The sequence below is a fragment of the Papilio xuthus genome, unplaced genomic scaffold (genome assembly GCF_000836235.2).
Source record: "Papilio xuthus unplaced genomic scaffold, Pxut_1.1 DF827777.1, whole genome shotgun sequence".
NCBI classification, from domain to species: domain Eukaryota; kingdom Metazoa; phylum Arthropoda; class Insecta; order Lepidoptera; family Papilionidae; genus Papilio; species Papilio xuthus.
In genome coordinates, this window is record NW_013530872.1 from 607,730 (window position 1) to 632,690 (window position 24,961).

General features: G+C 32.7%; 3 protein-coding genes across 3 annotated transcripts in view; 2 read left to right on the forward strand and 1 right to left on the reverse strand.

Annotated features, from left to right (window-relative positions):
- The window catches only part of Ance-3 (angiotensin-converting enzyme Ance-3), a 101,295-nt gene that overhangs the window by 54,118 nt on the left and 22,216 nt on the right, over window positions 1–24,961 (reverse strand). Inside the window, exon 9 of the mRNA XM_013309251.1 lies at window positions 24,562–24,660. Coding sequence (XP_013164705.1) covers window positions 24,562–24,660 — 99 coding nt within the window. The remainder of the gene's footprint in view (window positions 1–24,561; window positions 24,661–24,961) is intronic.
- CPG12 (cuticular protein glycine-rich 12) lies at window positions 6,050–7,883 on the forward strand. The gene is given in 2 exon segments (NM_001312467.1): window positions 6,050–6,098; window positions 6,438–7,883. Coding segments are annotated over 2 exon segments (1,095 nt in total). The 5' UTR covers window positions 6,050–6,086; the 3' UTR covers window positions 7,521–7,883.
- Vajk1 (chitin-binding protein vajk1) lies at window positions 22,373–23,921 on the forward strand. The gene is given in 2 exon segments (NM_001312461.1): window positions 22,373–22,415; window positions 22,578–23,921. Coding segments are annotated over 2 exon segments (1,185 nt in total). The 5' UTR covers window positions 22,373–22,403; the 3' UTR covers window positions 23,751–23,921.

Sequence of the window (24,961 nt, forward strand, 5' to 3'; positions counted from 1 at the left end):
GGGATTACGATATGTTTTACACAGAGAATTGGGTATCAGAATTCCACGGTTAGTCTGATTGAAATATACAGCGATTCATTTATACTTGCATCAAAGAGTCCGGGATGTGTCCGTTTTGCTCCAAATACGTTCGTTTCATGCGACATTGCAAAATTTGCACGCATTTTTTCTTAACCAAGGTCTATTGTGTAATGTGGATACTTACAGCGAAGTAAACAAATTGAAAAATGAATCCGAGGCTAGCGGATTTAATATGATGTTGATGTATGTACGGATTTTATTAATTATATACGCATATTTACGATTATTCTTAATAAATCTTACTAATATTATTAAGGCGAATGTTTTCATGAATGTTTGTTAGAAGTTATCTCCACAACGTATGTAGAATACAGCCTGGAAGAACACCAAAGCTATTAAATATTTTTTTTTTAATCCGCGCGTACGAACACACTATAAATGTAATTACTATAAAGTAAATTTGATTTTTCAATAAAGAAAAAACTTCACTGCTTTAATTAATTTTATTTTTGATTATCATTTTTTTTTAAATTAATTAATCAGTCATTTGGTTTATATTTTATTTAGTTACAAATTAACGTAATATCTTTTGGTTACTGGAATGATTGCTTAATTTAGTTAGGGACACTGAACTCTACATTGCAGTCTACAAACTACAAATAGATTGAATTCGGTATCACTAATGCTAAAGGAAACAACACTACGCAAGTTTAAATTAAAAAACAAATAATAATAAAAAAAAATACTAACCTAATTACATCTCCGTAGCCTATGTCTTCTTCCAGATTATGTTCTACATCTATGCCAAATTTTAGCGAGATTCATGCAGCTGTTTGGAGATACCGTTTAACAAACATCCATACAAACATTCGGATTTATAATATTAGTAAGAAAAATTTAGTATGAAAATAATAAATTAAAAACAAACAAAAATTAAAATAAAAAATAATTTCATTATTTCTTATTAAATGAAAATAATAAATGAATATAAATTGTAAATTAAATATTTGTATTATAAAGTTTTTATTATTGAATTAACAATAAAAGATTTAATTTAATTTTATGCATTCGAATTTAGAAATATATTAAACACTATTTCGTAACAGCGGGTCAATGTTTTGGTGCCTTGAATACCAAACATTAGCGCCACCTAGTTTCAATAAACGAAATCTTTGGTGTGAATGACGCAATCAAACACTAACATCTTACTAATATTTTAAATGAATGTAGATGGATGGATGTTGCTTAAACGTATCTCCAGAGCAGAGGGAGCTCAACGGATTTTGATGAAATTTGTCATGGATATAGAACATAGTCTGGAAGGACACATAGGCTACTAATTAAGTTTCTTTTAAATTCCGCGCAGAAGGTGTCGCGGACAGCTAGTTTTATATAACGTAAAAAAATGATAATTTTTATCAGTCTATCTACTCTTGTTTCTTGTCAAAATTGCTAGGTCTTCAAATAGTAAAGTAGACTAGGCTTGTCTATATCTTTTGAAGATCTACAATTGTGACGTCATCCATCTTGCGTATATCGCATTTAGAGCGTATACACAACTGATTTGTATAAAAAAAATGTTATAATTACATATATATTAAAAACAAAATTGTGAAAGTATGTTTGTTTAATTAGATAACCGATTGCGAGAAATGAACGTGGCTTGATTGTTAATGTTTTAACAATTAAATACAAGATTTTTTTAAATTAAAATTAACATTTCCAAAATTAAAATTGGAATTTATGCTTCTCTTTTTTTTTCAAAAAATAATAGACCTTTATCGTTTACGATTTCGTTAAAAAATCTTCGGAGTATTCTGTATTTGTCCATTTAATTTTTCTGTGTATTTATTTTAGGTAAGAGAGAAATTATTCACTATGTAAATAAAAACAATAATTACCTAATCTAAATTTCTATATACATCCTGGTAACTGTATGATAATTAAAATTCATTACAATACCCTAAATAAATGTTTAGAAAAGTTAAAAACTTTGTATTCAACAGTTGATTGCGTTTTGTAACATTAGACAACAGATACAAGGTTTTTATACCTATAGTATATTTCTTTAAAAAATAGTCTACTTACTACTGGATAAAATACACAAATGGCGCTGTTTTTAAAGATTTTCTTTATAAATTTTCAATTAATTTTATCACTATCAATGATGATATGAATTTCAAACTACGCGTTTTCTTTTCTATAACACTTGTACCAAAATATATTGTCATTTCCCTAATTCAAAAAAAAAATAGCAAATTTTCATAACAGGGTTTTCTTCCCTTTATTGCTATAATAAAGCTACGACTAGATATAAAATAGTATCGCATAGCATCCTTTCGCTTCGCCATGGATCTGATTGAAATTAGGCATAGATGTAGAACCTTAGTTTTTTTGACGGAGTCGCTGACAACTGTTAATATAAATTTTGTGGATATATCTTGACTTAGGTTTCGTGTCCACTTAAGTTACTTACAACTTATTTAATTTTTTTTTGTGAATTGGTTCTTACATGGATTTACTATGTAACATAACATGCAATTGGTGTATCTTTTTAATAAATAAATAAAAACCAAGCCGTGAAAAAATGTTTTTGGAACTTGAAAATCTTATAGTGTACATTAGAAAAGCACAGTTAAAAACATATCCACATTTTCAAGTAGCATCTTTCTTCAACCATTGTTAAGTTTACAATTCGAATAAATTGTGTCTATGGTACGCCATTTTTTTTAAATACGAATTTAAATCATTTGTTTGGCAAAAATAATAATTAAATGTTCTTGGGAAGTCCTGTATTCCAAACTTTGTTACCGCATTTTTTAATACCATTGTGTACGTAGCACTTCATTGCGACTATGTCCGCTTATCTAGGGAAATAATCTCAAATAACCGATAGCTTATACTGTGGTCATACGAAACTGTCACACAAAGGAATTTGAACCTTATTTTAAGTGTATGAGAGATGTTTATTTAGCAGAGACCCAAGATACATTAGACGGTATACGTTACAAGGAGAAATGTAACGCAACGTACGGAAATTAACTTGATATTAAAATTTCCTAATTCAACATTTATTACGCAGTGATGGAATTGTAATTTTAGATATCAAACACATTGCATACTGGCATATATTTATTACCATACTGTAGGTTCTAAATTTAAATTTTAGTGTTCTAATTTAGCAGCCAGATTAAATTAAAAGAAAAAAATTATGTTCAGAAACGAATTCTTCGATCTACATATTGTTATGTGTGTTCGAATATTTTTTTAAATAATTGCTTGTTTTTTTTAAATAAGAGAATAGGGCAAACAAACGGCGGGAACGCCGAGACGATGAACGAAACCCATTGGACATCTTGAATACTAGAGGAACTGCAGATGCGTTGCTTATCTTAAAAAATGGTGTAATCCCTTAGGTGAATCGTTTTTGAAATACTGGTTGGTATGGTTTTTTTAATATCGAAAAAAAGCAAAAGTATTAAGAAGAGAACCCATGAATTGGAGTTTGCAACTGCGCGAAAAATCAATATTCCTGTCTTTTTACAGGATGACGCATTATTCCTGGCTGTATTGCCTAAAATCACGTAATAACAAAAAAGCATAAGCTTGAAAGTCACCAAGTCCGGTTCATAGACCTTGAGAACAGGGAAATTGAACGACAATTATTCTTGGAACAAACAATCCGTAAATCCTAAAATAAATTTTGTATAACACTGACTAATGCTTACGGAGCACGAGATTTCATAGTACTTGCTATGTTAAATTATTTTTATGCTAACAATTTGAATTTCATTCATTGACTTTATTAAAATATTATATAGATATTTTACTATACATTTAAGGTTGAAGAAATACATCGTGATGCAACCTGTAAATTTCTCCGAAGAAATTCATAGGAGTGTAAAGTCAACCAAACTTAGCCAGCATCTCTTATTGAGTACTCGTTGCCCCTAAATAAGTACTCCGCGTACTTCAGTGGAGGAAGCAAAAAATCTGAAGTTGTTTGTATCACGAGTTAAAAATAAAAAATTGTAAGAGAGAGAGATAGTCACTAACACTAAAGTCAACTTATAAAATAATTAAATAATATTATTAAACACTGTAAACATGAAAATTAATTAATTGAGATTCAATTTAGGGCCAATTCAATTACAATTTTACTGTATTTCGTCAACAATATACTAAGATCGTACAACGTGTAAGCTTTCACAAATTATTTCGTCATAAAACATAATTAAGTTCTACTTTTAAAAAAATGGTAACCAAGCCTGAAGCTACGTATATATAATATAAAATTATATAGGTACCCCAGCTATGAACATTTTTTTTTATAAAATATAAGCGGATTTTTGTTAATGCACTAATATTTCTTGTACCATTCCAACTTAGCTCTACGCTTGTGCTAGGACATGGTTTACGACAATAGTCAAACCCCCGACCACACGATCGGAAATCCGTACCATTAACCATTAGGGTACATAGATAGATAGTATATTGTTAATCTTTATGTAGAAAGAGAGTCTATGTACTTATCTATATACAAAATCAAGCAATCGCATAAAGCCCGTGGCAATACGTGACACTGAAACCTGACCTTCCCACGTATAATAAACGTTATGTTTAACGGATATTAGGAAATCTTTGAATTTCCTGTTGGAACGATAATTTTTCCCATCGATTTTGTCTGAAGTGATATTGAATTTATCACAAAAAAAATATTTTATAATCAATAGGAGATGTATTACATGGTTTTCACCCAATCTTGAGGTTACATGATTAAGACAAAATATATTAAAACTAGCTGTCGCCCGCGACGCTTACAGCTTGGAAATAAAGAACAACTTAAGTAGCCTATTATTTCATAGAGATACCTTCAGACATACGTCCATCCACACATCCATCTAAACATTTGCATTTGTAATATTAGTAAAATAAGTAAGATATTGTGTGTTCAGTCCTGACAGGCTATTATTTTGCCCTAAATCTATACTATTAATTAGTCTGAACGTCTGACATTTTGCATTTGAGTGTTGTGAGTTAAATAATATTAAAAACAAAAACTCAATTGAACTCTCGAGCGAGTTTTGTTTTACCTTTTGCTGAGTGTATATTAGTACATTTAGTTATGTATTATATAACGACAGGTTGCCCGGCCATTTTAATTCGGATCCGGATGTTACTGTTACTTTCATTGTTAACCTTAATTAAGAAATATTTTTGCAATTATTAATTAAATTAAATATTTCTTTCTAATCTATGTTCAATCTTGATGCGTAACTGATTAAAGGCTTCGTGTTCGGTTTCTTTAAAATTATTTTAACGGATAAAATAATAAAAAAAATGTTGAAATTATATGAAAATGTAATTAATTTAAACATTTTCCATTCTTTCATTTCAATATAAAACCGGTTTATACCTGAAATAACTGTATTAAATCACCGCAAAATGATTGTCGTTTATGCCCTCAATTAGATGACAATTAACTGAAACAATTGATTACTGAAAATATCTGGTTTAATAACGCTCGTATTCAATGTGGATTAAGTAAAGTAAGTTTAAGGAAAACCAATCCTTCAAAATGATTCCTTTTACCTATGTTCTCTAGTCATAATTTCATTTGAAAATTATTTAAATAAATAAAAAAGTTAAAAATATTTTCAAAGACCACAGTTAAGAATAATAAAAACATAAATATGTTTATTTTAGAACACAATGAGGCATTCATGATGATAAAATCGTCATACGCATTGATCGTGGTTAATATTAATGCGAGCAGATAATCCGCAGTCGAGTTGTCAGCGCGGCGAGCGGCGTTGTGTTTCAGGAACTGCAGAGAGCGCGTTCAAACCAGTCGGCATCTCGGTGACGACAATATGGAGCATTTCGGCTCCAAAGCGATACCCCCTCGAAAGCGAAAGTGTAACGTGGTCCTACGGAGCGCCGCCATTTTTTATTTTCATCGCTCGGCCGCTCATACAGCGTATATATAGCGAACGTGCAAAGCAAAACGCATCATTCGCATTCAGGACCCCACTGCCTTCAGTGCAACCAACAAGAGCAGCATCATGAGGTTCATGGTGTGTTACATTTTGTGATATAGTGTTTTGTGCTTGTGATAGTGCGTCGACAATTACCACAACATATGTTCCTTTATTCTGATAGAAGAGCTGAGTTCAAACTCGCTTTCAATGGGAACTCCAATATAACCCACGCAATTGTTCCCAATTCTCTATATTAAAAACCAATACATACAAATGTTCCGTCGCATCTAATGGTCCCTTCTCCAGAAATTTTGACATACTTAACATGATAACCAATAACTTATTCAATCCACTTTTGGAAATATTAAATACAATTTTACAATTACAATTTTGTAAATGTTTAATTATAATTATATTTTTTAATATCTGTTACAGCTCGTGGCCGCCAGTCTGGTGGCTCTTCTGGCCTTCGCGAACGCGGAAGAAGCCAAGAAAGCAGAAACGGAAGTGGCAGTGGCTGACAACAAGGAGGCGGCGGCCACCGACAAGAAACATGAAAAGCGCGGGCTGATCGATCTCGGCTACGGCGGACATGGGGGATACAGCGGCGGGTTCGGCGGCGGATACGGTGGCGGATTCGGCGGCGGATACGGTGGCGGATTCGGTGGCGGCTACGGCGGCGGCTATGGTGGTTACGGGGACTCGCACAAAACCATCACCGTGGTTAAGAACGTACCCGTTCCCTACCCAGTAGAGAAACATATCCCATACCCCGTCGAAAAGCAGGTTCCCGTGCCCGTCAAAGTACCAGTACCTCAACCCTACCCGGTCGTCAAGCACGTCCCTTACCCGGTCAAAGAGTTAGTCAAAGTACCAGTTCATGTACCTCAACCTTACCCCGTCGAGAAGAAGGTGCCTTACCCAGTTCACGTCCCCGTTGACAGGCCAGTTCCCGTCAAGGTATTCGTGCCTCAACCTTACCCAGTGGAGAAACACGTACCTTACCCAGTAAAGGTCCCAGTGCCAGCTCCTTACCCCGTTGAAAAGAAGGTGCCTTATCCCGTCAAGGTTCCAGTGCATGTCCCTGCTCCCTACCCGGTTGTCAAGGAGGTACCATACCCCGTCAAGGTTCCCGTCGATAGGCCTTACCCCGTACACGTGCCCAAGCCAGTACCTTACCCAGTAGAAAAGCCCGTCCCTTACCCGGTTGAGAAACCAGTGCCCTACCCAGTCAAGGTACCCGTCGACCGCCCCGTGCCTGTGCACGTAGAGAAACCAGTACCGTACCCCGTGAAAGTGCATGTGCCAGCGCCATACCCCGTCGAGAAGCACATCCCCTACCCGGTGGAGAAGCACGTGCCTTACCCAGTGAAGGTTCTCGTAGACAGGCCTTACCCCGTGCATGTCGAGAAGCACGTCCCCGTCCATGTCGAGAAGCCCGTGCCTTACCCAGTTAAGGTGCCCGTCCCAGTTGTTGTCGGCCACGGACACGAGTATGGCCATCATGGAAGCTACTAATGGCTGCAGGAAGCAGACGTCTGATTGTGATATATAAATATAAGATTAGCACCGTAACTTACGAACGAGAGCCGTGGGAATCACCATCAAAAGGGATAGTGGTCGGTGACCAGATCCCTGGATGACAAATCCCACGACTCTCGATCGACACGCACTGATGCAATACTCTTTTTATAGTCTTTTTTTTTCTTTTTGTTTTGTTTTGATGAACGATCGGTGATGTTAGAACATTGAGTTGACGTACCTGTTACTTTAGGAATGAGAGAAAATGTTTCTTATGAAGTTTTTTGTTTTTGTAAAATTGAGTCGGTAATAATTTTTTTTTGTACAAAAAACAATAAAAGATGGCACTGCCAAAAAGTTTGAGCTCGTTTTTTTTCCGGTCTATTGTCATAAGTAATTGGGGGGCGAAGATTGCGGATCGTGAGAGGTTGTGAAACGTATGATATAGCCCAGTTACTATATTACTATGATACAATCTACATTAGCTTGTATTATGTAATTCTTGCAAAATTTATAATTGAAAAACATTAGTTTCAATCGACTTCCAAACATTAATTACGTTGCCATCCGCAATAAATCGATTCAATCAATCAAAACAAATTATTTACTGATATAAATTTACATAATTGCCGAACCGTTAATAAATATAACTATATTTTGGTGCACTGCATAAATGCATCACAACAAAAATATTTTTTTTTTCCAAAAATTTCAAATGCAGGAATACGTTATTCCTAAAAAGGTTTCAGTCACTTGTTTCTAAATATAATTTCAATTATATATTAATTTAAAGACAGATGTTCATTTGTTTATTATTAGTTACATGTGTCCTTTCTAAGCAATTACTTACTAAGGTGTTACTTTAATCGTGGGTTTCTGAGACCAAAATTGTCATCCCTGTCCTTATCTTTGAAGGAACTGACACGGGGACTTTGGTCTCAGACATCCACGGTGAAAAGAGTTTCTTCATCCGAAGTATAAAACGATGGAATGTTAATAATCAGATGTCGAACGAACGGGTATTTCGCAGTCATCCTACGACGTTTTACTTTTGCATAAGCTATAATTTTCATTCAGCAATTAGGTATTACGAAAGAGCACAAACATTCCGGTCATGAAGTTAGCTTAGTACTTCGATGTTACAATCTTTGTATTACCTAGTGTTTAATGAAATCAGAAAGACAATATTTTAATTACGTCATGAAAAGTCCATGTCTAATTATCCAAAACACAATTTCATTTACAATATGAGTTTACAACAGTTGCATTAAACTGTAGATAAGGACATGGCCGTTCGAGTACCCAAAAAAGGTCCGATATAGTTAACATGATAAAGTTTACGAATTTCATATTTTAGCATTGAAAAATTAACTACAAATTATATTATCTACACATAAATTCGTCCGTATAAAAAATTTCTATAACAGAGATCCCCAAACTTTATTTTTCTTGTTAAAAATTTATTGATTTTAATATACCTATTGTGTCTTTAACTTGTAAATCACCAATTTTATTTCCAAACATTGTATACGACTGGATCACATTGAGAATTATTGGTTGATAAATTCATAGCAAATCATTACAAAATTGAACAACAAACAGAATGATATATTGTGAAATGGGATACGTTCTGTAAACGTGATGTGTGAAGCGGAACTAATAACGCGGCGTAACGTATTGCGACAATAAAAAAAACATAATTCAGATCACACCTTACACGTAAGAATTGATAATCGTATCTCAGAATCTTTGATGAAAATGTAAATGTTGATTGCTTTGTAATTATAACACTCGATGAGAATACAAAGAGAAAAAACATATGAAGGACGTTAGAGATAAAATTCTAATAATGAAAAGAACGAGTTCGAATTTTAAAATCTTTGTTTTAAAATGCAAACAAGAGATGGCGCTCAGTCGTTAGAGTTTTTGTTTAAATAAAGTTAGGTTATCTTAGTTGATTTTTAAATAATTTGTGTTCTAAGGTTAAGAACATACATGCATTTTAATGCAGATTAAAGAGACCGAAAATAGTCAATTTTAGTACAAAAATTTTGCTTATTTGTTTTAGGTTCTAAAATTTTTATTTTCTTACAGTTGTGATTCATAAAACCAGCTTTAAAGTTTCATATGGTGCAATGCACGACACAGGTGTGTATTACGCATCGTTGCTACATCCTTTCACTGAGGAAAGGCGAGGTATAGGTCAAATTGCAAAGGAAAATGTTGCCAGGATAATATCACAACCGTCCAAATGCCATGGCCTCTCAGATTTGTCCTTGATTCCTCTAAAACATGATGGAAAGGGGGGAAGTGATCATTTAAACAGAAAATTTTGTGGTACTTATTATAATACTAGATATCGGTCGCGACTTTGTCTGCACGGTATCGAAAAAAACATAACTATGTTATATAGGTATGCCAAATTTAATATAGATTCGATTACCCGTTCTGGAGATACCTTTAAACAAAAATCCATCCATTTTTACATTCGTTAGTATTATAATAGTAAGAAATAAGATTAGTAAAATTTACTTGCTTATTGCTAATAGGTACTAAAACTCCTTGAAGAGGTTTTCTTTTTATAAAAAGAAAAGAAAATAACGTTCCTACGTATTATAATATCCCACTTTACTGCATTACGTGTGTTTGGATCTAATATATAAATCTTAACCATCACACGTATTGGATATTGCTACTAATATATTTTGAACACGTATTTACGAAGTACTCTGTCCCCAATCTGATATTAAGTATTCAGGCTGGTGTCAGCTGATCTGTTTAGAACTAAATCGGAATGAGGAAGTTTCTCGCGATATTACATCATGTTTATATAATTGCCAAAAAAAATAATTTAAGTATTTTAAAACATTTGATCCTATAATGAAAGGGATAAAAAATGTGATGTGTGGGTTTAATCTTTAACTGCATTGTGTGTTATCTATAATCTATATATATAAAAGAAAGTCAGGTTAGTTACACTATTTATAACTCAAAAACGGCTTAACCGATATGGTTGAAAATTAGTGAGGTGTAGCTTACAGCCAGGAGACGGATATAGGATACTATTTATTCATTTTTTTTTTCGAATTTATGCCTTGAAGAGTTGCTTTTTATTTAACTTACTAATATTATAAATGCGAATGTTAAGATGGATGTGATGTGGATGGATGAGTGGGCTACACTAATTAAGATTATTATATATCCACGCGGGCGACAGCTAGTCTTATAAAAAGGAAAGATTTGATTGTTTGTTTGTTTGCATTGAATAGTTCCCAAAATTTATCCCCGGCTATATTTTTAATAGTCTTTTTTAATTCGGTGCGGAGGTGTCGCGAGCAACTGCTAGTACTTATTTAAACATATACTAAGATATGAAGTCATAAAACAGAAACATATTAAATCAAAGAATGAAAATTAATTTTCATGTTTCTCTGGTGTTCTATACGCGGTACATTTGACCAAATAAATACGATTCTATGACCTTGAATTGAATTCATCGCGTCATAATATTCACGTAGAAAACATAAGCTCGTCTAAATATACAATTAGTCCGTGAACTATTAATCATATGTTTTTTTGCTTAAATTATTTTGTTAAATTGAATATTCTTTATTAATTTAAATATCAAGGGTAAATTCTGCTCCTCAGTTAAGAAATATTTCATGCAATCGTAAATAAATGAATCCAAGTTAGCAGCGACCTTCATATGTCGCAAGATCAACATAATTTGATAAGTTTAAGTTAACATTGCACTTGTATCATTAATATATATACAAGTAATATTTCGCTTCAGTTTGTTTAACTTTATCCAGTCTTCTCTAGACTAATTACTACATATATGCCATTTTCTTTTTATATCATAATCTGGCAAACGAGCGAGCGGCCACCTGAAATCGCTGAAATAGCGAAGTGACCGTTGCCCATAGACATATGCTATTGCATATGCGTTGCCTACCTTTAATCGACGGAGGAGAGGATGCACAGAAAGAAAATATTTCCCTTTCCATGCATCCTCTCATCCGGAAAGTCCACTTCCACTTCCCATCCTTTCCTTATAAGAAAAAGGGTGGGAAGTGAAAGAGGACTAAATTAGGCCTCCGGGACGCACACTCGTCAGACGAAACGCGGAATTTCTTCCACTTCACGCCTGTCTTATGTGTGGTCGTGGTATTTCACCGGGCAAGCCGGGCGGATTCGTGCGAAGATGTTAAAGCGGGCTCTACCACTGTTAGAGATTTAATTAGATAAGGTTTTTTTACTTATATTTATCCTTTCAAAGGAATGCATTCATAAAGAATGGTCATTAACAATGTTGTACGAGTACATTCCAGTTACCGGATTTATTAAATATTTGACGGAACATTCAATCCTTTTTCCTATTATTATATCTTATTATTTCTTTTAACTTCCTCATATACTAGTTAATTAATAGTATTTTGTGTTATTAAATAATTTACACGCAATACGGCAATATTAATTGAAACGTGGTTCACGAATCAAACCGTTAATTAAAATGTAATTAATTATTACCACTCAGCATTGATTACATCCTATCTAAAGCCTACACATGAAATATAATCCAAGTAGACTGATTTACAATATTTCATAACTTAAGAAATAGAAACTAGTGTCGACTGATGTAAAGTTTATGTCAATAATATTGGTTATATATTTATGTATACTATGTTCTACATCTATGCCAAATTTCAGAGAGATCCTTGTGTCAATTCTGTAGATACCTTCAACCAAGAAACATAATTTTATTAATATGTATATATATAGATTGCATAATCTGTCTAGATGCGTTCGCGTATTGATTGCCAATGCAAAATATAGTATGCAGTTAGTAATTGTACAATTAGGGTTGCCACTAGCACACGACATAAAATATATCTATTACCTAAACGATAATAGAGTATTTCAGTCGTAAAAGATATTCAATATTAGTTCAGACTAAAGCTCTTGTTTATAATAACGAATCAACGTTTGGTTTAGGATAGGTTTATAATCCAGATCGTAAAAATAAAGCTTAATAATTTCAAAAACAATACATATTTCTAATTTAATCTACAGATGTATTTCCAAAAACTACATACGTAAATATTTTTATCTCGTCTTGTACAACCCTAATTGCGAACTAGTTTTGCGACACAAAGACCAGTAATATTACATAAGTTACATATAACTTATTACATAGGCTTCAGTAATTCTCTGTGAATTATCGACTCTGTGGGCGATCGTCCACTGACTCAATGGAGGCAATCAAAATTTATTAACATGCATAAATATACAATTATTACTTTACGAATATGGTTTATTTAAAACGATTATTACTTACCTGAAGAATTTTATTTGTATATTACTAAAATCGCTAAAGATTTTTTGCTAAGAAGTGTTTAATATTTAAGAAGAGGTTAACAAAATTTTTCGACTAATAAATGTTCTATAGGGAACCTCAATATTTTTAATCACACCCTGTAAACTCTCATCGCATCATCTATGCTTATCCCACTTAAGTAGAGTCAGCGTCTATTATACGGGCTTTCTTATTTAAAAGATAGTACCTGGATGACCGAGCTTTGCTCGGTATTTTTTTTTAATTGTGTTTTTTGGAAATTATATTTAAGTACGAATTACTAATAAAATGATGAAATATGAATAATATTTTTCGATCTTACCGATAGAAAAAGTTAAGTTTATGTTTAAGTTGATTATCGATAAAACACGAATAAAATGATATTTTCTAAAAATGATTCTTAACTAGATCGATTTATCGCCCCCGAAACGCCCTATATACTAAATTTTATGAAAATCGTTGGAGCCGATTCCGAGATTCCAATTATATATATACATATATACAAGAATTGCTCATTTAAAGATATAAGATTTGTTTTATATGTATATCCTTTTCTAGTATACTCATATTAGCCGTTGCAATTATAATAGTTTGCAAAATTAAAGAGGGTCATTTGAATAGACAAGCCAAACATCCCATAGATCATCTACGACACGGGGTCATTGATCCCGCACGAGTGAAGGTCGAACATTGCGTAGAAAATAAAGGAGGATGCACACTATACGAATTTCAATTTTACTTACTTTTATTAGTACTATAATAGTTCAGTGCATTAATTTTTTCTTAACTTTATGCTCTTTAGTGAAGTGGCCAGTGTTATATTAAAGAGTATTTTATAGCACAAATTGATTTAATAAAAAAAAGGTTTATATGGCTTCAAGATAAAATAAGAATTAAATGATATTTTATATTAGTACAAACTACTTTAACACTAGTACTGAAGAGTCTACGCATACAAATGTGGTAGTGTTTTTATAATTAAATCCATAAAAATTAAATATATTGCAAAATTAACACAATTAAATCCCTCTCGTGTTGTTGCGCAGCAAACGCCGGTCATTATATTGCAGTGTCCGGTAGGATTTCATTATACGACCGCAAACCGTAAAGTAAACACCACTATATTTTCCTTATTACCTAATATAATACATAACAACACATATCTTTATTTAAATGTTGAATGAAAAACAACACATTAAGGTTTTACTTTCAATGCCACAGTATAAATAATACAGTAGAAATCATCGGATTAATCAATAGCAAATATGGCTTTATTAAATCATTCATTCAACTTAAATAAAACAGAAAAAAAAGAAAAAAAAAGTTTTCTTTAACTAGCCATTCAGTTAATTTTGTTATTTAAGAAACCTAACACGTAACATTTAAAATTCTTTTTTTCATTTTTATGCGCCTATTGAACCTTGGAATTAAATACACATAATCCGTAACGGCTATAACTTTATCTATCTTATATACTTTTATGTTTTTTTTTATGACAAACTGAGTAATTATAAATAAAATCGCAATGGTACATCTGTTATTTAATGCTCTGTAACTGTCTGCGTACGCAAGCTCCGATCTCGATTCACTTGCGGCTTCATTTTACTTTCGTTACGCTCACTCTTGCTTTCGTCTCGACATCGACATCGACGGACTTTAAAGTTTTTAAGACAGGACCTAGCGAGCGCGCCCAGTCCGGGAGGATTAAGTACTTAAATAAAAACGAACAATAAATTCTAAACTTATTGCTTCTTGGCTCGTTTTACGCAAGTGTGTAAATTTTTACGTGAGTATACGTTCTTATAGACGTTTGCACTTTACATGTGAGCATGATTTGTGTAATGGTGTGGAATATATTTAAGACAACGGCGGCTTTTTGCCTAGTCCGTTTCTTTATAGTCAAAGTCGTCGGACATACTTATACAACTCTCAATGCCATACAAATGAGGTTTGTAGGTCGATCGTATTAACTATATCGATTTTTAATGTTAACATTATTGTTTCAAATCGTTTAATAAGATGCAACTTGTAGTTTAAATATATATTACTTTCATATTTATGTTTTAGTCGTTTTAGAGCTTTTTATAAGCATAAATATGTGATGATAGGTAGTTTTATATTGACGATAATTGTTAAAAACTTTCGATTAAAAAAAATAGCGCGTAGCACCAGGGAAAAAATACGGACGAATTAATAACCTGCTTCGTTTTGAAGTCGGCTCAAAATGGAAAGTATTTTTTTAACTCTTGTTTGGGATTTTCAAAAGTTCAGTTTTTACATTATATCAAACTATAAACTAATATTTAATTGCGTAGTAGAATTCTGTTAAAAAATTTAATCGCACTGCTTAAGACTTACGGCACAATAGCGCCACATTTCAACGCGGATTAACCCGTAACTACGTGAAGGAAACATACGTTCACTTTTGTTTTTACTGAGTTTAACTTGTTACAGTATCTTAAGAAAACTTTAAATGTACAATAGATGGCGCAGTTTCGCAAAAAGGTATTTAAACATTTAAATGTTTGCAAAAAAAATTTTTTTTTTAAATATTAGCTTTTAATTTTGGGAAAAACATTTAAGGATACCTGTTAAAGTAAAACATTTATACTTACCTTTAAATTGTTTTGTCAGTAAGGACTTACCTGAAAACAAAAAAAAACGAAACATTAGAATTTTCTCGATTAAGTCCTTTTTACCGTTCCTATCAAAATCAATCATTCTAAGCTATTATTTTTTTAATTTGGAAGACAAGAAGTTTTAATTATATTTCTATACGTGAAGATAATGCGTTATTTAATTTATTTAATATGTGTTCAACATAATACTCCAACATAACCACATTCCATAATTAGTGATGTACTGGCAAATACATTTTGTATCGAGCATAATTAATATTATAATTGCGAGTAATTCAGGCCGTTCCATGTTTCAGTTACGCTAATTACTCGACGTACCGATCATAAGAATTAAGTAATTGACAGGTTTGTTATGAAATTAGCAACAATATTGACTAAAATAGGATCCCATAGAGACGGAAGAGACGATTAATCTTACCAATACTATAAATGCGAATGTTTGGATCGATGGATGTTTGTTTGAATTTATCTCCTGAACGGCTACATATAGATGTTGCTGAAATTTGGTATAGATGTAGTTTGGTAGGATGCATGGAAAGCGAAAATATTTTTTCTTTCTGTGCATCGTCTCCTCCGTCGATTAAAGGTAGGCAACGCATATGCTATTGCGTATGTCTATGGGCAACGGTCACTTCGCAATTTCAGTGATTTCAGGTGACCGCTCGCTCGTTTGCCACCTTATGATAAAAAAAAGATGTAGAACATAGCCTGGAATAACACATAGGCTACTAATTAAGTTTTTTTTTAAATTTTGCGCATAGTAATAAAATATGTGCAAAAAATAGAGTACCTCAAGTACTTTGGAACAATTTAATTTAAAAAAATATACACAATCATGTCTACAAGCCCTCTACTCTCCTAGTATTAGGTACAGTGGTGAAAAAAGTTAATTTTCCGCTAATTAATCGTAATAAAAATTTCGTTTTCTGCTCGACTGTACTTTAACATAGAGTAGTGTTGTAGCAGCGCAATTAAATTTAACGGAAGAAAGCGCGTGCGCCAATCGCGAACGACTTACGCAAGCGCTAGTGTTGTAAAGCGCCTAGATGCAAGCTATCGAGATAAGAATGTTTGCATATTAGCAATGATTAGGTTACCTAAGCGTGTTTGCAATAGCGCCCCCAATTAATAATCGATACTAAATAACAATGAAGTATAATAATTTACGATGATTTATCGACAAATTTTCGTGTGACTTATTTAACCTTAATGTATTGTAATAGTTTTAAATGAATTATTAAAATTACTAAATACTTTTCTTAATAATTTAAGCTACGTTAATAAAACGAATAAAATAAAATATAAAAATAAAATAAAATAACATTTAATCCTTCCAATATCACAACACAATAAGCAAAAAACAGCATAAAAATAATTATAAAGAAATAACACATAAAAACATAACATTAATAAGAAACAGGAAATGTTTACAAAGTGTGTTGCAATGCTGACCGGATAAGGTTTCACTCAGCTTTGTATGCTAGGTGTTCCTCTCTGGACCACTCAGCGCTGATCTTCCGTGAAACCCCATAGTGTCATCCGCACGCCAGTTATAGCGGCGGACAGCCAAACATATACGTAAATCTTAAAACTAACATGTTGTAAAAGATAGAAAATAATAGTCCTTATTTTCTTCTTTTCTCACTTAACATGCGTAGTTGTACCGAAAAAAATAAATTGAAACAATTTATTGCAATAATAATCTTATATCATATCTTTATTTATTAATACGAGTAATTTGAAAATATCGATATTTACGTAATGTCCCATCCCTATACTGTTACGCTACTATTGAGATGTTACGAGTTTATCGCACTCTTAGCTCTTCCTCTGATCAAATACCAATTAGTTATTCCTTTATTTGCATCCGAATTTTAATTATGCGAAAATTTACATACATGTAATATGAATAGTGTTAAATTGTTGCTAAATTGCTAATCTATGTATCTAAACTTGTACTATAAAGAAGACTTATTCCTGTTTTTTTTAATTATGAATAAAAATTTAAAAAACACTCAATAAGTAGCCCATGTGTTCTGCCAGATTACGTTCTACATCAATGCCAAATTTCGGCGAGATCCGTTGAGCCGTTCTGGAGATACCTTCAAAAAATATCCATCTAAACATTCGTATTTACAATATTAGTAAGATATGTTTCTGTTTCTAACTGGTAATTATCAACTAGTGTACCGATTTCGATTACATTCTTGTTCTAGGATAGTTATTTATAATTTAATCCGACAGATGGCGCTGACACCGACTTATGTTCAAAATTTTTGTTCATTTAATACAGTGTTTTCCGAAAGTAATTGACGTTTGCTACGTACCAACTTCGGATCCATTCGGGAATTCTTGTTTGTTTTATTAATAAAATTCATAGGAGGATCGTAGAAAGTAATAAAGAGATCTATGACATCATTGTAAACAGAATAGATGTAAAATAAACACATTTGTTCTCAATGAAAACGTGATCGACATTCCAAACAGTTGTTTGTTTACGAAAAAATATATGTTTTGTGTGTTGCGAATTGTAAAAATAGAGCATCGACATAATAATGTTTTCTTTTAGAAATAAAAGTTAAATAACTTTTTTGAAGACAGTACTAACAAATACAAAATTTGATTTGATAACCAATTATGAAATGTTTTCATTGTTTTTTTTTTAATAAAATAAAAGTCAAAAGTTCGATTCAAAAGTATTTTAATTTCTTTTACTAGGTGTAATAAAGATTTTTTTAATATTAATTTTTATAGTTAATTTTTTATCCACATCTAGTTTTTGTTTACAAACAATATTAGTTTTCAAAGGTGCATAATTAACAACGCGGCCTGTAGGTCGATGATTTATTAATTCGCAACGAGTTCCGCGCATGCGCAATGTTGTTACGTCTTGTGTTGTGTAGGGTGACCATATAGTAAAAGGTAACTATCTAGTTAAAATATAAGTCTTTATATTTAATGTTATAATAAATAATATTTGTTTTAAGCTATGTCAAGTTAAAAGATAAGATAAAAAGGACAAAAATATTGTAATGTTTGTTTTGTGAAAACAAGGACATACGAGAGAAACACGTATATAAGAAATTACATAAAACCAAATGAAACCATACTGTGATTATTGTTTTTATATTTAATACATAAACGCAATTGACTAATTCAACTTTGTGTCTCTGACTTTACATATTTCGGGATAATATAAAAATGTTTGAGGAACGTCCAAAATCATGGTATACGTAGTCTCATCAAGGCTTGCACTAGTTGTAGTTCATCGCTTCGACAGACGCGCGATTGTTAAAGTTTTTTTCACGAAACATATACATTGTATCTGTCGCAGTTATACCCTAATCGGTGTGTCCTGACTTTTTTTTTATTTTAGGAATTAATAAATCTATACTATATGCAATTTTTTATGGTTTGCTTGTTTGGTTTGGTTATGGGGCTAGCTAGCTTAATAACTGCGCTGGAATAGCCTTAGCTGCCTCTGCATGAGGGGAGCTGGCCACCTTCATCCACCTTATGTACTAGCTCTATGGTGTCTTATATAAGATTTCTATATACTTTTGTGTGGCAATAAAAGACAATTCTATTCTAAATTTATATTAACGCATTTTGTTAGTGGTTTTTAAATTGCACTAGGAATAGTCCTACAAAATTTGACAGCCTCATTTTTGGTTCACGGCCGTTAAGGCCTTGATCTTTTACTGGTAGATACAAAATTATTATTCATTTATAAACGTTATACGTAATAAGAGAAACTTGCGTCAAGTAGTCACATGATAGTTTCCTCATCAACTTTTAGTATATTGTAAAACATCCCAGAATATTTTGTAGGATCTCTTTTATATTTTTTTTATTTATTGTTTGACTTTTTTTTAATTGATTTAAAAAACAAACGAATGATGGAATGACGGGAATACGAACGAATAATTTAATATAGAAATTTATTAGAAAATAAGTAAAGAAGTTAACGATGATAGAACGATTTGTTTTTTATACAGGCCTACACATATGTACGAAAAACATATAACAATATGCTCTTTTAATTTTTATTTCCAAAATATATAAGTAATATTTTACTATAATTTCAGTAAAGATTTTTTTTATTATATTTTTCTTCCTTGAAAAATTATATTGCAATCCACGACTATGTGGTCGGATGTCCGTATCCTTAACCACTAAGACATTGGCACTACAATAATCACAACGAATACTACATTGAAGTTTCAGTCATGGTTACTAATTAATTTCAAAATTCTCTTATGTAAATTGTATGCATCTAGCAGTTAAATAGCAAACGATTACAGCACTTTATTAAGATGCTTTAGATGTCTATCAGAGATTTATTTTGTTTGTAATCCGTTTATTATTCGTAAGAATATATGCAACAGATTTTGTGACGCTTAGAAAGATTTTAATGGAGACGCTTAAATTTAGAAAAACATATTTTATTTTTTGATTATTATAAAAGCATCTGTAAAACGAGCTACCAGAGATTTATTGACCGTAATATGATTTTATTTGTTCCGGTGCTTTCCTTTGGAGATCCCGGGACCCTCGCAGTCGTACTTGAGGTTGGCCACCAAGGGGGTTTTAGTGACTAAGAATCTCACATAACCCTATCTTTCCCCCAAAAGGCTGGGATCTTACGAAGATTCGACCCCGATAAATATATATATATATATATATATATATATATTAAGATAACAACGTAATATAACCAGATTAAGACATTGTTACATATTAAAAACGAATATTTAATATGAATAATATTATACAAGTGTTCTTATTAAAAGAATAATTTATCAAAAATAGTATTTGATTCATGTATAATAGATGTAGAGTAGAACATAGCCTGGAAATAACATAGGCTACTAATTAATTTGTTTGTTGTAATTCCACGCAGATGGAGTCGCGGTCCACAGCTAGTATAATACGAGTATAATCTTTACTGCAAAATTTAAGGACCGACCACACGATATGCAAAATTGAAATTATATTACATGATCTGCAATAAATTAGAGTAGACTACCGATCTTTAATAATCAATAAAACTAGTATTGGTATTTATAAAATACAGACTAATATTTAAGATTACATACGGTGGTAGTACTGTTTAATTTTTCTGTACAAATCAAACACGTACTGTGCGTTTACATTACGTCATGACGTTTAGGATGTGGTGCATCGCACCGTAACCGCAACGCCAGTGTGGCATCTCTCTAACTATGAGTTCGTTAAACTGTTTTATCACACGAAGAAATAAAAAGTTTTTCATATTGGTAAGAACTACACATAAATTGGAGATATTATAAATGGTTCTGAAGCCTCACTTTTAAAGCTAAATCAAGGTAAATATGTAACAGTGACTTCGCTGTGACGCTTAACAAAGATATAAATAAATTATAATATTAACAGTCTGCATCTACTAAAAGATAAAATCATGCAATGCATTTGATTGTAATAATTATATTGGTGTAGAAAATTATCATATACTAAAAAACTGGGTTAATTTCTCTTGATAATCTTACGTAAAAAGCTAGCCACCGAGAATGCCATGTATTCAAGTGTTAAAATGAACACATACAAGTAGAAAAACCTGCATGAACATTACGACGGCTTAGAAAAAGATAAAGCTTTATTACTTTTATAATAAACGAGCTGTCGAATTAAAAAATATATAAGTAGCCTGTGTGTTTTTCCAGTCTTTGCTCTATACCTCTATGCCAAATTTCATCGTGATCCTTAAAGCCGTTTTGGAGATAAAACCTCCAGCCATCTATGCATCTAAACATTCGCATTTATAAGATTGAAGGACAAATTACGAAATGTCTCCAGCTGTTTGCGAGGCTATAAAAATTGCACGGATTATATTTTTATGATTAGAAATATCCATTAAGTAAATTATAGTCAATTGCCTTGGTAAGAAAAAGGCGAGCGAACGGTTAATTTTCTAACAAAATATAGGTTAGTACCACGGTAAGTAATTTTATTATCAATAAAATTATGTTGGCACAATCGTGACAATAGATTTATATGGTTTTTCGACATAACATTTTAATATATCACCAATTTAATATAGATAGAGATAAAAGGCAAATTATATATTTTGTTTTACTCTTGAACTCATCAATATCCCTAGTCTTATTACTAATACTATAAATGTTTCAATGGATGGATGTTTGTTAGATATCTACAAAAAACTGCATGGATTTCGCTAAAATTAGCATAAATGTAGCCCGGAAGAACACAAAAGGTACAAATTAAGTTTTTAATTCCGCGCAATCGGACAACGAGCGAGAGCTTATTTTACATAATAATGGTACAGATATTTACTCTTCCATACATCTCTATCAATCTTCATATATAATTTCATATGACCCTTAAACACGCTTAATTAAGAATCAGTATTATATTTTTATGAAGCCTCTCTACTGATCTTTAGTTAAACCAAAACATGTAACATATCCTCTATATAATTGTCACATTTATGATAAATATTTAAATTCATTACTTATAAATTCCCATAAAAATCTTATAATAAATAAAACATCGTAATGTTTTCTCACGTTACATCTAAGCTATGGTTACCATTTTATTAACATGACTTGTGAATAAGAGTTAATACATAGGAGAGGTTAATTAAATCGACAATTAGTTAATCTTACAAAATCGATACCCTATTAACCGAGTTACCCATCGTTCAAAATGAGCAAAAAATAATGTATAAACAACATATTGTGAACGCACACATCTATGTTGCTCGAAGCCGGCGAAAGTATGCAATGTTGGATCTGTGAAACGAAACTGGTGGTATAAAACTGGCCAACAAGCTGCAGCACAACACACAACGTAAGAACGTTCGCTGAACAACATTGCTAAGCGATCATGATAATTTTGGTTAGTATTCAAATATCCATTAAAAAAAACAATAAAAAATAATCTATTTATCATTAACTAGTGATGTTCTATTTCAGTTTTAATACATTTTAATTGCACTAATGACTAATAAGGATAATTTTAGCCTTCAAGTTTTATCACGTTTTAATTTTACTGTTACAGCGATCTTCCTTAATCTTGGCCGTGGCTATAAGCCTGGCCACGGCAGAGGAGAAGGCAGAAAAGGATAACAAGGCTGAACCAAAACCAGTAGAAGAAAGTAAGAAACAGGACAAGAGAGGTCTTTCTGACTTTGGATATGGCGGTGGTGACCACGGAAGTTTCGGCGGCGATTTCGGACATGGATATGGTGGCCACGATTTCGGAGGCGAAGGAGGTAGCTTCGGAGGTGACGGCGGCAGTTTCGGAGGTGAACACGGACATGAAACGCACGAGGAGAAAACAATCACAATCGTAAAGAAGGTACCGCTTCCGTACCCGGTCGAGAAACACATTCCCGTACCGGTAGAGAAACATGTACCAGTACCAGTAAAGGTACATGTACCTCAACCGTACCCAGTAGTGAAGACCGTGCACTTCCCCGTCAAGGAGTACATCAAAGTACCTGAATATATCAAGAAACCATACCCAGTGACGAAACACGTGCCCGTACCCGTCGAAGTTCACGTCGACAGGCCCGTCCCAGTGAAAGTATACGAACATGTGCCGTATCCCGTCGAGAAACACATCCCCGTGCCAGTAAAAGTACATGTGCCACACCCGTATCCAGTTGAAAAGGAAGTGCATTTCCCAGTGAAGGTCCCCGTCAAAGTATCTGTGCCTTACCCAGTTGAGAAAATCATCCACTACCCCGTGCATGTGCCAGTAGACCACCCCGTACCGGTTCATATTGAAAAACCCGTTCCCGTACACGTAGAAAAGCACGTGCCCTACCCCGTCGAAAAGAAAGTGCCTTACCCAGTAAAGGTGCACGTTGACAACCCTGTCCCAGTTCATGTTGAGAAGCCAGTGCCCTACCCGGTGAAAGTACCAGTGCCGGCGCCATACCCTGTTGAGAAGGTCATCCCGTACCCGGTAGAGAAGAAAGTGCCTATTCCAGTTAAAGTACCAGTCGATAGGCCCGTACCGGTTCACATCGAAAAGCACGTGCCATACCCGGTTGAGAAGCACGTTCCTTATCCGGTAAAGGTACCAGTACCAATTGTTCACCACGAGGAAAAGCACGAAGTTTCCTATGGAGGCCACGAGAGTTACGGAGGTCATGACTTCGGAAGTTCAGAGGGCTTCGGGGGACACTTCGGTAGCTCCGAGGGTGGGCACGAGTTCCACCATTAAGAACTGATCTCTATTTGTTTTTTTTATATTATTTGTAGCTTTAAATGTTGTTTTGTGTTTAATTTTGTTTAATGACTGTTTTATTTTATACGACTGAAATGCGCGTATGTTTATATGAATGATGTAAATAATGCCCGAAAGTATTAAATACAATATTATTTGTTAAAATATTTATGATTTGTTTAATTTGCAATTTAACATAACGAAAACGTATTGATAACACGAATTATTTAATTAATTTGAAATGAAGAACTCCATCCAAGTATTAACCTTTTCTAACAGATTTTATTAAATAGAGTACATGTTAAATGTAAAATTATAAACATTATATCTCATAAAACACATTGCTCTTTAACCTATGAAATAACAAACTTTAACTTGTCATCACTTAACGTAACTTGAAAAACTTATTTTATACTTAATCACGTTACGAAATCAAAATATTGCAATCGGTTACCTGTGTTGGGGTAATACTTTATCGTTGAGTAAGCGTGCAATAGATCAGTCAGTAATTGCAACTTGAGATGTTCTATTTTAGATACGTATATAAAATGTAATCATGTATTGAATCACCTTAATCAAAAAACCTACAACACTGTAATATTCATGAATATGTAGGTTAGCATTAAAAAGGGTTCCGTTTTTTCCTATGAGATACGGAACCCTAAAAATACTAAGATTAATTCCAAACAGAGGTAACATAAGCTTTAATCTATTTAATTTTACGACATATAAATTTATTAATATCTCTTTGTTCTATTTACAAAGCGCACTACATTATGTTTAAAGTTGCAAATCATGTTTTTCTTACCTTATATACGGGATGTTAGCTGGAATGTGGTACTTGGAGCCAGGATCGAAATCCATTTCAGAACGAAGAACTGGCGGCTTAACACCTTGATATTGCTCCCTGCAGAAATTATTACATATTACTAAATTTATCAACAAAATAAAAAAGATGTGTTTAAACACTTTTCCTGCTTCAATTAATTATATTCAATTGTTCAAATTTTAATAATTTCAACCACATTCATTCATGTTCTTATAGTCGTGGTAAGTTTTTATAGATTTTTCCCATTGGACCTATTGATTATTAGGTCGAACGGTCCAACGGGAAACAACCATTTTTATCACTGCCATAAATGATGAAATATACATTAGTCTTACGCGCCTACTTTATAACATGTAACACACCAATAAAAGCCTATTTG